Here is a 17,214-nt window from a genome sequence, read left to right as displayed (position 1 = left end):
GATTACGAAAACAATCTGAATGAGCCTTGAAATACATTCTTAGTCCTGAACCTTGTGGCTGATATTTTAACTTCAGTCTTCTGAGAGCTTATGCAGACAACACGGCTGAATCTGCCTGAACTTCTGACCTACAGAACTGTGAGACAATAAATGGGTGTTGTTTTAAGCCACTAAATTTAAGTTGCTACACAGAAGTATAAAAATACATTCACCTGCCAACCCTTAAACTATGTGACAGAAAATTAACAATTCATCCCATATGAGCACTGGTTCAAGTCCCAGCTGCTCCACTTCTGATTCTGATCCAGCTCCCTGCTAATGTACCTGGAAAAGCAGCAGAGGTAGCCCAAGTGTTTGGGTCCTTGTGACCCACTTAGGAGATCCCAATTAAGTTCTAGGCTCCTGACTTTAGCCTGGCCCAGCCCCTGCTGTTGAGGCCATTTGGGAAGTGAACCATCGGATGAAAAATCTCTTTCTCTGTGTCTCTCCCTCTCTTTGTATAATACTGCTTTTAAATTTATATAAATAAATCTTTTTTAAAAAATTCTTAAATCTAAATAAGATCACAGATGGTATTAGATGTACAATGGTTTGACTTACGGTGTTACTACTTTACAACAGTGCAAGAGCAATATGCCTCCAACAGAAACCATATTTTGAATTTGAAATTTTGATATTTTCCTAGACTAGCAATATATGATACAATACTCTCACGAGGCTGTGCAGCAGTAGCAGCAAACCAGTCAGCCACACAATCACAAGACAAATAGCCAATACTCTAGAGTGTACTGTGTTGCTAAGCTATGATGTTCAGTAATGCATTAAATGTACTTTTGACTTATTAACTTACAATAAGTTCACCAGGACATAACCCTATCAGAAATTGTGAAGCACCTACTCTCTAGTTACAAGGAAAAAAAAGAAATGAGGAAAATAAATTCAGATTCCTGTTCCTCAAAAATTTAAAAATGTATTTGATGATTTGAGGGAGAACACTTTAAAATAAGATTGCTTTTTAAGAAGTATTTATTTATTTATCTATTTAGATTTATTTATTTATTTGAAAAGTGGAGCTACAGAGAGGCAGAGGTAGAGAAAGTGATCTTCCATCTGCTGGTTCACTCCCCAAATGGCCACAACAGCTAGGGCTGGGCCAGGTGGAAGCCAGGAGCTTCATCCAGGTCTCCCACATGGGTGACAGCAGCCCAAGCACTTGAGCCATTCTCCACTGCCTTACCAGATGCATCAGCAGGGAGCTGAATTTTAAGTGGAGAAGCTCCCATATTGGTCGTCAGCAATGCTGGCAGCAGCTTGACCCAGTAAGCCACAACACCGGACCAAAAGACTATTTGAAGGGCAGAGTGATGGGGAGACAGAGACAGAGACAGGAAGGGAAGGAGAAGGGAGGGGGGAGGGGGCGGGGCGAGGCGAGGCGAGGAAGAGAATATCAACCATTTGCTGATTCAGTTCCCAAATAGCCTCAACAGATAAGGAAGGGCCAGGCCAAAGCCAGGAGCCCAGAATTCCACCAGAGTCTCCCACATGGATGGCAGGGACCCAAGCGCTTGGGCCATCATCTGCTGCCTTCCTAGATACATTAGCAGGAAGCTGTACTGAAAGTGAAATAGGGTGCTGGCGCCATGGCACAGCAGGTTTATCCTCCACCTGCAGTGCCAACATCCCATATGGGCGCCAATTCTAGAGGCTGCTCCTCTTACAATCTAGCTCTCTGCTGTGGCCTGGGAAAGCAGTAGAGGATGGCCCAAGTCCTTGGGCCCTTGCACCCGTGTGGGAGACCTGGAGGAGGCTCATGGTTCCTGGCTTCGGATTGGCGCAGCTCTGGCCATTGCAGCCATCTGGGGAGTGAACCAACAGAAGGAAGACCTTTCTCTCTGTCTATCCTTCTCACTGTCTGTAACTCTACCTCTCAAATAATTAAATAAAATCTTAAAAAAAAAAAAAAAAAGAAGAAGAAGAAAGTGAAATGGGGAGGGGCTGGCGCTGTGGAGTAGCAGGTGGAGCTACCGCCTGCAGTGTCAGCATCCCATATGGGCACTGGTTCAAGACCTGGCTGCTCCACTTCCTATCCAGCTCTCTGCTGAGGCCTGGGAAAGCAGTACAAGATGGCCCAGGTCCTTGGGTCCCTGAACCCACGTGGGAGACCTGGAGGAGGCTCGTGGCTCCTGGCTTCGGATCGGCACAGCTCCGGCCGTTGTGGCCAATTGGGGAATGAACCAGCAGACGGAGGACCTCTCCCTCTCTCTGCCTCTCCTTCTATCTCTTTCAAATAAATAAATAAATCTTAAAAAAAAAAATAGTGAAATAGTGGCCGGTGCTGTGGCATAGAGGATAAAGCCAGCGCCTGCAGTGCCAGCATCCCATGCGGACACTGGTTCAAGTCCTGGCTACTCTACTTCTGATCCAGCTCTGCTATGGCCTGGGAAAGCAGTAGAAGATTGCCCAACTCCTTGGGTCCCTGCACCTGTGTGGAGACCCAGAAGAGGCTCCTGCCTCCTGGCTTCAGACCATCACAGCTCCGACTGTTGCAGCAACTGGGCAGTGAACCATCGGATGGAAGACCTCTCTCTCTTACTCTGCCTCTTCTCTCTGTGTGTAACTCTGCCTTTCAAATAAATAAATAAAATCTTAAAAAAAAAAAAAAGAAAGAAAGAAAGTGAAATAGCTGGGACTTGAACCAGTACTCTGATATGGGATGCTGGCATCACAAGCAGCACCTTAATCGGCGTTGCCATAAAGCCAGTCCCTTTTATATAGGATTCTGAAATGACAAATCATATCATTTATAGAATTAAAGTTTTTGTGGGGCAGCCATGTGGTGCAAAAGTTAAGTTGCCACTTGAGATGTTGGCATCCCAAATCAGAGTGTCTTGTTCAAGTCCTGGCTCTGCTTCCAATCCAGCTTCCTGCTAATATCAGTGTACCCTGAGAGATAGCAAATGATAGTTCAAGTACCTGGGTCCATGTCATGCATGTGAGAAACTTAGAGTGAGTTCCTGCCTCCTGGCTATGGCCTGGCCCAATCTTGATTGTTGAGGGCATCTTAGGAACAAGCAAGCAAATCGACGATTTCTCTCTTTCAAATTAAAAAAAAATTCTTTTGCAGTTGTTTTTTTAAATATTAAATCTAAATCTGTACTGTTCAATATGGTAGCCACTAACCCCTCAGGTTTATGAAGTATTTGAAATGCGATACTCCAGGGGCCAGTGCTGTGGCGCAGATTAATGCCCTGGCCTGAAGCGCCGGCATCCCATATGGGTACCGGTTCTAGTCCTGGCTGCTCCTCTTCCGATCCAGCTCTCTGTTATAGCTTGGGATAGCAGTAGAAGATGGCCCAAGTGCTTGGGCCCCTGCACCCACATGGGAGACCCGGAGGAAGCTCCTGGCTCCTGGCTTCGAATCGGCGCAGCTCTGGCCATTGCTGCCATGTGGGGAGTGAACCAGCAGATGGAAGGCCGGCCTGCCTCCCTTTCCCTCTCCCTCTCCCTCTCCCTCTCTCTCTCTCCTCTCTCTGTAACTCAGTCTTTCAAATAAAAATAAATCTTAAAAAAAAAAATGTGATACTCCAAGTTGAGGGGTACTATAAGTATAAAACCAAAACCTACACAGATTTTGAAGACTTCTATAAAAATGTGAAATATATCATTAACAATGCTTTAATATGGATTACATGTTGAAATAGAAATGTCTTAGAAATACGCAGTTAAATAAGTATTTAGGCGGGCGCCGCGGCTCACTAGGCTAATCCTCCGCCTAGCGGCGCCGGCACACCGGATTCTAGTCCCAGTCGGGGCACCGGATTATGTCCCGGTTGCCCCTCTTCCAGGCCAGCCCTCTGCTGTGGCCAGGGAGTGCAGTGGAGGATGGCCCAGGTGCTTGGGCCCTGCACCCCATGGGAGACCAGGAAAAGCACCTGGCTCCTGGCTCCTGCCATCGGATCAGCGCGGTGCGCCGGCCGCGGCAGCCATTGGAGGGTGAACCAACGGCAAAAGGAAGACCTTTCTCTCTGTCTGTCTCTCTCACTGTCCACTCTGCCTGAAAAAAAAAAAAAAAAGTATTTAAAACTCAGGGCCAGTGCTGTAGCTTAGTGGGTAAAGCCACCACCTACAGTACCAGCATCCCAAATGGGTGCTGGTTCAAGTCCTGGCTGCTCCATTTCTGACCAGTTCTCTGCTGTGGCCTAAGAAAGCAGAAGATGGCCCAAATCCTTGGGCCCCTGCATCCACATGGGAGACCCAGAAGATGCTCCTGACTCCTGGCTTCAGATCAGCACAGCTCCAGCTGTTGGGAGTGAACCAGTGGATGGAAGACCTCTCTTTCTCTCTCTGCCTCTGTAACTCTTTCAAATAAATAAATAAATTTTTTTTAAAAATTCACTTTCTTTCCACTTTTTAATTATTTGTGTTCCTTTTGTTTAAAAGACCGAGAAACAGAGATTTACCATCTGCTAGTTCTCTCCCCAAAAGCCCAGAAGAACCCTATCAAAAATTTGAGCACGGAGTGGGTGTTTGGATTACTGGTTAAGATGCCCACCACACCAAGGGAATATGTGAAATACAAATTAAACAAGTTTGATAATTGCTGAGGTTCAATGATGAATATACTATTTACATACTTCAAATTTTCTGTAACAAAAAGTTTTAAAATAAGTGTTAAAATTAAGTTAAATGGGGCCGGCGCCGTGGCTCAATAGGCTAATCCTCCACCTTGCGGCGCCGGCACACCGGGTTCTAGTCCCGGTTGGGGCGCCGGATTCTGTCCCGGTTGCCCCTCTTCCAGGCCAGCTCTCTGCTATGGCCAGGGAGTGCAGTGGAGGATGGCCCTGGTGCTTGGGCCCTGCACCCCATGGGAGACCAGGAAAAGCACCTGGATCCTGGCTCCTGCCATCGGATCAGCGCGGTGCGCCGGCTGCAGCGGCGGCCATTGGAGGGTGAACCAACGGCAAAAGGAAGACCTTTCTCTCTCTGTCTCTCTCTCTCACTGTCCACTCTGCCTGTCAAAAAAAAAAAAAAAAATTTAAAAAAAAATTTTAAAAAAAAAAATTAAGTTAAATGGTTAAAATAGTAAGAATGATTTTTTTAACTTTTTAGCTCATTCATTCCATCAGCAAATATTAACTGCATGTTATATATGGACTTGGCACCATAGGCAGGACCTGGGGATACAATGGCAAATGAAAGCTAGCAATGACTTGCAAATGCCTCCAAGTGTAGTAATTTTAAAATTATATATGTGGCTCATATCATACTCCTACTGAACAGAACTGGGCAGATTTTTTTTTCTTTTTTAAATATTTATTTATTTACATGAAAGTCTGAGTTACAGAGAGAGGAGACAGAGATCTTCTATCTGCTGGTTTACTCCCCAGATGGCCACAATGGCTGTGGTTGGGCCAGGAGCAAGGAGTTTCTTCCAAGTTTCCCAAGTGGGTAGCAGAAGCTAAAGCACTTGGGCCATCTTCCACTGCTTTCCCAGTCACATTAGCATGGAGCTGGATTGGAAGTGGAGCAGCCGCGACTCAAACAAGCACTCACATGGGATCCTAGTGTCACAGGTGTTAGCTTTACCCACTGTGCCACAATGTCTGCCTGGGCATTTTTCTAGGCAGTTCCCTCTTCTAAAATGCCCATAATCATAATCTATTTAAAAAATAAAGTAAAAATATGTGTATATTATGTTCTATGAAATTTTTAAGTAAATATTTAATAATCTGATCACAATGCTATTGGACATTTTAAATGCTACAGGTTTTTCAGTTAGTCTGAGAATGTCATGATGGTCACCTTTTGAGCATGTCTCTAGTTTTCTTAGGATCTATTTCTCAAGTGTTGCTATCACTATGTTTTATTTATATAGTTAAGGCTTGTGATAGAGAGTTTAAAAATGTCCTCGAATATAAGTAAACACACACACACAACACATTCATGCATTATACAACATAATTTCAGTTAATAACAGACTGCATATACAATAGTAGTCCCATAAGATTTTATCTCCAGGTAACTTCGCAGCCACCTTAATTTGTAAAATTATACTCTATGCTATTCGTAGGATAACAAAATCACCTAGTGGTCCACTTCTCAGGATACATCCTTATAGTTAAGTAACACATGACAGGTAAGAGAGTGACTGTTGGCACTGTAAAATAATTTAAAGATTTGGAAAGTAACAGAATAAAAAATTATTACATCATCTACTTTCAACAAGTTATTATAATTGTCTCAGAATATTTTAAGGAAAACATCATTTCATATGGCATTAAAGATTTTGTTCTAACTCTGCTCTAAACCCATTCCCTTTTCTTTCTTCCCAGAAGTAATCTGAAGATTCTGGGAACACATCCTTCTGGTCTATGTTTTTATATTTTTACAACACATGAATTTTTATGATCCACATATTGTGGGGTTTTTATTTGATTTTTTGGTAAAGAGCTATTTAGAGATTAACTTTTTAAAAAATTTTTATTCATTCATTTACTTACTCAAGAGGAAATAGAGAGCTGTCATCTACTGGTTCCTTCCCCCCAGACACCTGGCATGATATGCCCACATTGGCCAGGACCTGGCTGGAGCCTAAGCCAGGGGGAAGAAATTCAATCCAAGTCTCCCACAAGGATGGCAGGAACTCAATCACTTGAGCTATCAGCCTACCTCCCAGGGTCTGTAGTAGGAAGCTGGTATTTTAACTGTTAGGCTAAATACCTGCCCCTGTTTCTGTTTGTTTGGTTTTTTTTTTGTTTTTTTTTTTTTTTTTTTTTTTGGTTGGTTGGTTGTTTTCAACTATTATAACGATATTTGTCTGGAAACTGAAGTTCAAGTAAGTTTCTTTTTTGCGACTATTCTGGGTGTACTGCCATATATATTCATGCTGGGAAGAAAATGCATCCCTGAGTACCAAAGATATCTATGACCCTCCTAAACTGTACCCTAAGTATCTCTTCCTTTGGCTGGTTCTAATTTGTATCTATTCCTGTAATGGATCATATCCTAGAGTATAATAACTTTCATGGGTCTGTGAGTCTTTTTAATGAGTTTTTAAATCTGAGAATGGTTCTGGGAAATCTCAAAGTTTGCAATTAGTGCCAGAGGTAAAAGCAGTCTTGCACTCTTCCTTCTAACTTTGTAGAGGGACCCTGACTCCTTATAGTTAGGGTCAAGTCTGAAACAGAATTGGTACTTTGGAGGACTATGCCCATAACCTTGCAGTTTGGCTAATGCCAGGTAAAAGATAAAAGTACTTAAGCAGCGCAATAATTAGACAATTTTCTAAAGAAAATCAGTTTGGCTACATTGAAGAAAATACATTGCTGACACTGGTAAGATAACAATGATAGTAAGAATGAAAAACAGGCCAGCGCCGTGGCTCACTAGGCTAATCCTCCACCTGTGGTGCCGGTCGGGATGCCAGATTCTGTCCTGGTTGTTCCTCTTCCAGTACAGCTCTCTGCTGTGGCCCGGGAGGGCAGTGGAGGATGGCCCAAGTACTTGGGCCCTGCACCCGCATGGGAGACCAGGAGGAAGCACCTGGCTCCTGGCTTCGGATCAGTGCAGCGCCAGCCGTAGCGGCCATTTGGGGAGTGAACCAATGGAAGAAAGACCTTTCTCTCTGTCTCTCTCTCACTGTCTAACTCTGCCTGTCAAAAAAAAAAAAAAAAAAAAAAGAATGAAAAACAGACATATTTATGAGATATTTGCAAGGCAGGATTAGAAATACATGTTGACTGAATGTAAAGAGTAAAAGAAGTCAGAGATGGGCCCACCAAAAAGAGTATCACATTTTGGTTTTGTTTGTTTTGGGGAGGAAGAGAGGGTTAAAGGACAGAATTCAGTTTGGGGGACCGGTGCTGTGGTGCAGCGGGTTAACACCCTGGCCTGAAGCACCAGCACCACAAACGGGCGCCAGTTTGAGACCTGGCTGCTCCACTTCCGATCCAGCTCTCTGCTATGGCCTGGGAAAGCAGTGGGAGACCTGGAAGAAGCTCCTGGCTTCGGATCAGCACAGCTCTGGCTGTTGCAGCCAACTGGGGAGTGAACCATTGAATAGAAGACCTCTCTCTCTCTCTCTCTCTCTGCCTCTCTTCTTTGTATCTATGACTTTCAAATATATAAATCTTTAAAAAAAAATTCAGTTTGGATATCTTAATTTGAGGAGGCTTTTATTTCTTTTTTTTTTTATTTTTTTATTTTTTGACAGGCAGAGTGGACAGTGAGAGAGAGAGACAGAGAGAAAGGTCTTCCTTTGCCGTTGGTTCACCCTCCAATGGCCTCCGCGGCCGGCGCGCTGCGGCCGGCGCACCGCGCTGATCCGATGGCAGGAGCCAGGAGCCAGGTGCTTATCCTGGTCTCCCATGGGGTGCAGGGCCCAAGCACCTGGGCCATCCTTTGAGGAGGCTTTTAGACATCCAGGTGGAGCTGTTCCATTAACACAGCAAGGATGGAGATAGGAGTTGGAAGCCATCAGCATAAATACAGTAACCAAAGTTACATGGGAGACTGTATTGACTAGGGACAAGTAGGTCAACCAGACTTGAGAAGAAGGTCAAGCAGAAAACACCAATAAGGGGAGGTGCAGAATATAAAATTTCACAGAGGGGGCCACTGCTATGGGACAATGGGTGAAGCACGCATTTAACAATGTCTACATCCCTTATCAGGGTGCTTGTTTGAGTCCCAGTTACTTCACTTCCACTCCAGCTTTCTGCTAATGCGCCTGGGAAGAGAGCTGTTAATCACGCAAGTCCCTGGGCCTGTTTCTCATTCGGGAAAAAGGATGAAATTCTTGGCTGCTAGTTTCAGACTGGCCCAGCCCTGGGTGTTGAAGCCATTTGAAATCAAAGAATGAAAGATCTCTGTCTCTCCCTTTCCTTCTGTTGCTCTTCCTTTCAAATAAATAATTAAAAAAAAAAAAATGTTCACAGAGAAGTAGCAGTCAGAGGTAGAAGAACCTAGAAAGTATGATTAACACTGAATGACATTTACTTTCTTCTTTTGTCCACATTATTTTGCTCTACTTACAATTTATTACTTTTTAGTATGAAAAAAACTTTAAAATGAGTGATATTATATAATTTGTAATCATGCATTTCCCATGCATATGCGTATATATGGAGATAAAATTTAATAATTTTATGAACTATCTCAAATTCATTAATGACTCACACAATTCAATATAACAATTCTTACTGTCTCTAACCAGTGATTTTATCTTCCAAGACACTTCTAAAGTACTACCCTCATTACTACTGCAAACCATCTGGAACTATTTAACTTTGCCAGGCTGCTGGGATATCTGTTTCCCCTTTGGGAGGCCCAACCTAGACTAAATGAGTAACTGAGGAAGCAACTGCTCTGAAAATGTGATGACATATAACCCTAGTATAGAGACTTCACTGTATTTGTTTCCTCTAGATTATATCTATAATATTGCACAGAGAAATCAAATGCAAAATATTGACCCATATCACATTAACAAGAAGCCTCATATTCATATCTACCATATGTTATACATTTTTTAAAATTTTTAGTTGTTTATTTTCAGGTTATTTGAAAGGCAAGACTGACAGAGATTTTCCATTTGTTGTTCACTCCCCAAATGCCTGCAATAGCCAGGGCTAAGACAGGCTAAAACCAGAAACCTAGAACTCAAACTGCATCTCCCACATGAGTGGCAAAGGACCTAAGTACTGACCTAGTCCCTCCTAGGGTAAGCATCATCAGGAATGATCATCAGGATCAGAAGCAGAGGAACCAGGACTCAAACTAGGCACTGTGACATGGGATGTGGATGTCCCAAAAAGTAAACTACGTGCAGCAGCAAACACCTGCCCCTGTAAATTTTTTATTTGCAAGTTATTTCAAAGTTATCAACATCTATTTTTAAAAAGCCCTCATCATTTCAGAAATCCTAAGTTTCTGTCACTAGAAAATATTTTAATCTCTTGGGAATATTTAAATTTAAGGAAAGGAGCAAAACATAGGGCATTCCAAAAAATCGATTTATTTATTTGAAAATCAAAGTTATAGAGAGGGAGGGAGAGAAAGTGGGAGAGGGAGGAAGGGAGGAAGGGAGGGAGGGAGGGAGGGATCTTCCATCAGCTGGTTCACTCCCCAACTGGTTGCAATGGCTAGGGCTAGGCCAGGCTGAAGCCAGGGGCTTCTTCCAGGTCTCCCAGTTGGGTGGCAAGGGCCCAAATATTTGGGCCATCTTATCCACTGCTTTCCCAGGTCATTAGCAGGGAGCTGGATCAGAAGTAGAGCAGCTAAGACAAGAACCAGCGCCCAAAGAAGATGCTGGCGCTGCAGGCAGTGGCTTTACCAGCTACACCATAAAGCCAGCCCCAACATACATTATTTTTATAGTAGTAATTGAAGGTTCCAAATTTTTTTATTGACAGGTAATAAGCTAATTCAGCAAAAATGGTTCTAAAAGTATTATATGAATTTATTATTGATTATTGAGGCTTAATAGGTTGAAACAAAATTGTTTATTCAATGGTTCTTTTAAAAAAGATTTCTATATTAATTAGAATGACAGATGAAAGAAAGAGAGAGAGAGATTGAGATTTTCCATCACTGGTTCATTCCCTACATGCCTGCAACAGCCAGGGTTGGGCCAGGATGAAGCCGGGGATTCCATCTGTGTCTCCTACACGGGTGGCAGGAACTCAAGTACTTGAGCCATCATCCCAAGCATATTAGTAGGCAACTAGCATTGGAGCAAAGTAGCTGAGATATGAACCAACACTCTGATATGGGTGCAGGAATCCTAAGCAGGGCTTAACCCGCTACATCACAACACCTGTCCCAAAAGATCTTTTTAAAAAAAAGTATTTGTGGGAGCTGGGGTGTGACACAATAGGTTAAGCTGTGGCCTGCAGTGCTGGCATCCTATGTGGGCATTGGTTCGTGTCCCTGCTGCTCCACTTCCAGTGCAGCTCCCTGCTAATGTGCCCGCAAAAGCAGCGGAAGATGGCCCAAGTCCCTGGGCCCCTGCATCCATATAGGAGAGCCAGAAGTTCCTGGCATTGGCCTGGCACAGCTCTGGTTGTTTCAGACATTTGGGCAGTGAACGAGTGGATGGAAGATAGATAGATAGATAGATGCCTTTCAAATAAATAAATCAATCTTAAAAAAAAAAAAAAAGTACTCACTGGCCTTGTGGTGTAGTGGATAACACAAGAGCCTGCTATACCAGTATCCCATTTGGGTCCCAGTTCGTGTCCTGGCTGGTCCACTTCCAGTCCAGCTCTCTGCTAGTGGCCTGGGAAAAGCAATGGAAGATGGCCCAAGTGTTCAGGCCCCTGCCACCAACAGGGGAGACCTGGATGGAGCTACTGGCCCAGCACTGGCCATTGAAGTCATCTGGGTAGTAAAGCAGTGGAAGGAAGATCAATCTATCTTGGTCTCTCCCTCTAAGTAACTCTTTCAAAATAAATAAATCTTTAAAACTAAAAAAAATAAAAGTATTTGTAGTCCACAACAGAAGTTTTTCTTGGAGCCAGTGCTGTGGCGTAGCGGGTAAAGCCTCTACCTGCAGTGTTGGCATGCCATACGGGCAATGATTTGAGTCTCAGCTGCTCCACTTCCAATCCAGCTCTCTGTATGGCCTGGGAAAGCAGTGGAAGATGACTCAAGTGCTTGGGCCCTGCACCCATGTGGGAAACCCACAAGAAGCTCCTGGCTTCAGATTGGCACAGCTCTGGCCGTTGCGGCCATCTGGGGAGTGAACCAGCGAATGGAAGAACTCTCTCTCTCTGCCTCTGCCTATCTGTAACTCTTTTAATAAAATAAATAAATCTTTAAAAAAAAAAAGTATATCTTATCCAAGGAGATTTGTGAATTGTTATTTTTCTTTCAAGAAGTTATTTTATCTAGTAGAGAAACATCTAATACATTTCTCATTTTGAAGCTTAAAGGTCTATTTATCTTAAATATTGCCCTGGAAAACTTTTAAGTTGCTAATTACAACTACATTTTGTTCATTTAATCCTTGATCCTTTACTTATCTAATTAACTGCTTCTTTTAAGTTAATCCTGAACTTTTAAGTTTACCAAAATAAAAATGATGTGTCTGTTCCAATTCTAAAACCTGAGAAGTAAAATATTGAAGAAAATGTCACTATAACACATTTGTAAAAGTAAAATTGTAACCAGTGTAGACATAAAACACTATTAAGAATCAACTTCATTTTTTTTCCTGAGACCTTCCATCTGTGTAGTATCCACATATTGTATACAAAATGGAATGGAAGTAGAACAGGGATTCAACCAGTCACCCTGAAATGGGATAGGAAGGCATCCCAAGCAGTATCTAACTCAATGTGTCAAATGCCCACCCCAAGCATAACAGTTCTTAGAGACTGTTAAGAAATCTCAAAATAAATGGAGTGGATATTTTAATTTAGAAAAAAATAAAAAAGGAACTTCACTTTCCCCAAACAAGCAATTCCAACATATTTGTAATCAGAATTATTTCAAAGTATTTCCTAGGAAATTTGAGAAACCAATATTTCAAATATGTAGGGAGAGTTTTGAGGTTTGGAGATTATATTGGAAAACACTGGAATTATTTGTACATAAGTTGTCATTCCTGAATCTGGGTTCATAGTTTTTTCACATATAAAATGAAGTGCTTAGACAGAAAAATCTATCCCTACAATCTTTCAGCATTGATTCTTTAAGTAATGTTTTTCTTTTATAAATAAAATAAAAACACAGCAGTATATTTTTTGAAACTTTTGAAACCTGTAAAGACTTTAAAGATATTCTATATAAATAAGCCAGCCATTTTACATCTGAATAAAAATACATTAATAGCTTCTAAACAAAATACAGTTTAAATGATAAAGTCTGATTAAGATAAAATATTTTCCAATTATAATTTTGCTAATTTTATTTCAAAATCAAACTTCTGTTCTTAATTAGGTGGACATTTAATCAATTCAATCATTTCCCCAATTTCTATATATATTTCAATTCAATCACTTTCCCAATTTCTATATGTATTAAAATTAATTCTGCTTCTTTTCCATGTGAAAAAATACACATCTTCATACAGGTATCATTAAAAAAGAAAAACTTCTTGAATGACAAACATTCAGGGCTATACTAAACTGGCAATTATTGTTTTGGACATTCTCTAATGTTTACATCGTGTTTAATTTTGCAACTGCATTTATAAAGGTAAGAATTTATTGTCAAAATAGAATTAGGCTGATGCTGACATAAATTCCTTCATTTTACTAAACATTTTAAGCAGAGAGCTTTAAGTGTCTTCAAACAGTGTTAAAAATGACATCTTTAATGATAACTTACAAAGACTAGAAAGAAATACTCCAAAATGTTAATGCTGTTTATCTCAGGGTAGCAGTATTACCCGCCATTTTATCTTTTACATTTCCCAAAATGTAATTTTACAATTTTAGACTGCTTATAAATTGAGACATCAACCCAGTCTACTTCTACAGGTGATTTGTTACATGTTTTTTTCCCTGCTGATAAGCCGCAGCTTTAACGGGAAAACGATTTGATCGGGTGTCCATTAGGCTGGATGAAGACAAAATAGGCCTTTCTTTTATTTAGGCTTTTGAGAAAATGCAAGAAGTGTGAACTTAATTCCGGTGAATCTTGCAGTAGTAAACTTTCTGGATGGTCAGAGTAACACCTTTCATTAAACTATCAGCTGAGTGGCAAAAGACTCCCAGGTCTGCCAATGTTTTCAAAGCTTCGTTAGTATTTTCCTCTATCGATAGTTGTTTCAGAACAATTCCATTTGGAAAGAAACACCAATTGTAAACTGCATCTATTTCAAGTCTATAAAAACCAGAACTGGGATGAAAGGCAAAGCCTTGACCTTTCTATTTTAGACTTTCATCTGTGTGGCTAAGCCATCTGCTACGCCCCCCCCCCCCCTTCTACTTAATGGACTGAAAATACTGTACCTAATTGCAATTTTATCAAAGCAGCCTGACTTTTCCACTTTAATGAATTATGGCTCTCACCTGAAGGCTCACTTGTAAAATTCTGCTTACTCCTCTCAATCAATCCTTTCCCACCTCCGTCAGTAACGGCTTGTTAAATGTCTTTAAAAGACCGGGTTCCCGAAGAGCGCCTCACTTCCAACACGGAGCGCCTAACGGAACACCGACTCGGGCGTCCCCTCTCCAGGACGCCGGGCCGGGGTTTCTGTGCCCGCCGCGGCCGTTACGCAGGAGGCACCTCTCCGCCAGACAACAGGGAGCCCAGTCCGCGAACGCACAGCCTGGGCTGGGAGGCAACCTGCCGGAGCAGAGGCGAGCTGGCCAGAAGAAAAAACTCGGGGCCAGGCGGGAGGAAGGATTTTCCGAGGCAGAAGGGGAGTGTGAAGTGGAATGAGCAGTGCGCGGCCGAGGGGAAGGGGCAAGAAGGGCCCGAGCCAGCCGGAGAGCGGCTCCGAGGCGGCACTCGGCGCGGGGGCCGCGGCGGGCGTGGGCAGCCCGCAGCCCACCGGCCGAGCCCGAGCAGCCGGGCTGCGTTCAGCGGCGGGGTGCGGGGGTGAGGAGTAGATGAGAGAGGAGTGGGGGGTGTGGGGACAGGGAGAGCCTCTTCCGAGGCCGGCGCGTCGAGGACAGCGGGCCCACCCCCAGCCGAGCCCCGCTACTTAACTATTTGTAGAGCTGCTGCAGGCACAGGTCCAGGCTCTCGCCCTCCACCTCCTCGCGGGTGATGCGCTCAGACAGCTGCCGCGGCAGCGGGGGCAGCGGCGGCAGCTGGGGCTGCGGCGGCGGCCGCACGGCCGAGTGCCCCGGGGCCGCGGCTGCCGCCGCCTCCTCCTCTTCCTCGCCTTCACCCGCCGCCGCCGCCTCTTCCTCCACTGCCTCCTCCTCAGGCTCTGGGTCTTGCTCCGGTTCCCCCTCCTCCGTCGCGGCTACCGCGGCCGCCTCTTCCCCCGGTTCCTCGACCAAAGCTTCGGCCGCCTCAGCGGCTACCAGTTCAGGCTCCGGCTCCGACTCGGGTTCAGGTTCCGGCTCCGGCTCGCCGCCGCCGCACGGTCCGCGAAACTCGCCCAGGAATAGCTCCAGAAAACGCCGGTAAGTTTTCTCCTCAGGGCTGCAGCCAGCCATCGCTGCTCATGCCCCGGGGCCGACCGGGAAGGGGGTCGGGGGAAGCCCAGAGAGGGGAGGGGGCTGCTTTTGAGGTTCGGGCTCCCGCTAGGGCGGTTAACGGCCGCACCGGCACGAGCGATCAGCACTAGGTTGCCTGGAGAGGGCTCCCGCAGGCGTGCGCGCCACCGAACGCCGACGTGCGCGGCCCAGGGGCGGGGGCGGAGCGCGCCGCCCCTCGGGTCTGGAGGGAAAGTTGGTGGCGGGCACGCGCACAGGGTCCAGCGGCGGCCCACCCTCTATCCCTACCGCGAGCTCAGCCCACGCTGCCTGGAGACTGTCGCCATAGCAACCTGTTCTAATGAAGAATTTCAGGGTCCCTCTCGTCGAGTCCGTAGTAGAGTCGAGAGGGCACCGGACTTGCCTGGCGTCCAACTCCGAATATCTTTATTGGAGGGATACTCCAGCCTCACGTGCTTAAGAAGGGACTCAGCTCCAAGTCTGTTGGTTCCCACTTCGACTGCATTTATCCATTTATTCCCTATGATCCTCTTTTACCTTGGCATACCTTGAACCAAAGATCCTACATTGTGAACAGCTTTTGTTAATGACATTCATTGAAAGAGCAGTTCCAGGGAGGAGGCCTCAAACACCCCGCAGGTGTAGGTTCTCATTCGATTTTGTGATGTAGCATATTCCTCTTTAAAAGAGGAAACTGAAAGGTGAGATAGTATTTTACTTGCGTTGAGGTCTCAAAACTTCTAGCTATGTATTGGAATTTGAACCCAACTCCTCAGCCTCAAGTCTTTTTAGACTTTTTCCTCAACTCCTGTCTCGGAAAATCTAGTCTACAGAACACCTTTGTACAGGACTTTGAAGTATACAAGGTGTTTTCACTCTTTTAATCCTTGTCATAGCCCTGGAGGTACAGGACATTGCCATTATTGATTCTATTATATGGGTTAGGAAATCCAGGCTTAAAGACCTGGTGCCTTTGCTCAAGGTCACACACAAGTGATAGGACTTAATACAAGTCTTTTCTCTGAAGTCATCCATTTTGGTGGATTTCACTCAGTTTTCTAGTACACCAAAGATACCCCTCTTTAGTTTCTACAAAATGTGTTTTATGCTTTACTACATAGTATGTATTTTTTTTCCAGTTTGTTTGCTATTCCTCTCCACTCCCCATCTCTCTCTTAGATTGAAACTGAAACGACTAAATGATTCTAATTTTCTTACCAAACTACACACAAACCTATTATTTTCATGCCTTAGGGGGATGGGAGAGAGACACTATGTTTTTATACAGCTGTACAGATGATAGCATCATTATTGCATACTGCCATGTCCATGGCAACATATAATTCAGCAAGAGCCTGGTGATTCTTCCTCTACTTTGAAAAACATGTTCTAACAAACTATTCACCCCAAATTCTCCATTTATTGTGTCTGGATTTCAGTAGGATTTAGGGTCTGAAATACCATTTCCTGTCAGTTATTACTGGCAGAAGAGGGAGTCTCCCTGCCAACTGTTTTCATATAATACTGTATTCTAAATCCCTGACCTGATACTGTTATTTTAAGATTAAGTGGGTTGAGCTCACTAATGTACATTATGGCATCATGTAAGACAGAGTTCCAATGCTCTTGCCTAGCTTGAGATTAAATAATACATGATACAAAGTATATAGTGAGTAATGCATTTTAGTTCTCTATAACTCTTCCTCTGGGGTAAATGGAAAGACCCAGGAAGTTTGTTTCCAGACATGCTAATGTTTTGTTTAAAACATCACCAGTGTAAAGCAACTTCTCTGAGATGCCAAAAAAGCCTTTAAACTCATTTGCCTTTGTTTTCAATCCACCTGATCATTTCCATTTCAGAATGACTAGAAAAGATTGACAAAACTTTTAGGTTGCAAACTTAAATGTCCACAATTTTACATTCCAATGACATGATGACATTTAGTGCAATCGAACAGAGCTGTCAACTGTAACAATTCGTATCAAGCTACACCTTCCTACTTTGTAATGTAGTTGCCTCCCTCTACATGACATTTATTTGTGACATTAATTTATGACTCAACCTTCATATCAAAGAGAAGTGATATATGTTGGG

At 43.7% G+C, this 17,214-nt stretch overlaps 1 protein-coding gene across 3 annotated transcripts in view; it reads right to left on the bottom strand.

The window, feature by feature from the left end:
- Window positions 1–15,253, bottom strand: part of PPM1E (protein phosphatase, Mg2+/Mn2+ dependent 1E) — a 189,685-nt gene extending 174,432 nt beyond the window's left edge. For 2 of the 3 annotated variants that reach the window (XM_051824782.3, XM_051824783.3), the window contains exon 1: window positions 14,662–15,253. In XM_051824782.3, coding sequence (XP_051680742.3) covers window positions 14,662–15,119 — 458 coding nt within the window. In that variant the 5' untranslated portion in view covers window positions 15,120–15,253. Of the gene's footprint in view, window positions 1–14,018; window positions 14,145–14,661 lie in introns of those variants that run through there. The other variant, XM_089317269.1, reaches the window with a different exon arrangement.
- Between the last annotated feature and the right edge of the window lie 1,961 nt (window positions 15,254–17,214).

This window comes from Oryctolagus cuniculus, chromosome 17 (assembly GCF_051225735.1).
Source record: "Oryctolagus cuniculus isolate XC-2025 breed Fujian yellow rabbit chromosome 17, ASM5122573v1, whole genome shotgun sequence".
In the NCBI taxonomy this organism is placed as follows: Eukaryota; Metazoa; Chordata; class Mammalia; order Lagomorpha; family Leporidae; genus Oryctolagus; species Oryctolagus cuniculus.
Note: the sequence above shows the minus strand (reverse complement) of the source record. Positions and strands in the feature narration are given on the sequence as shown.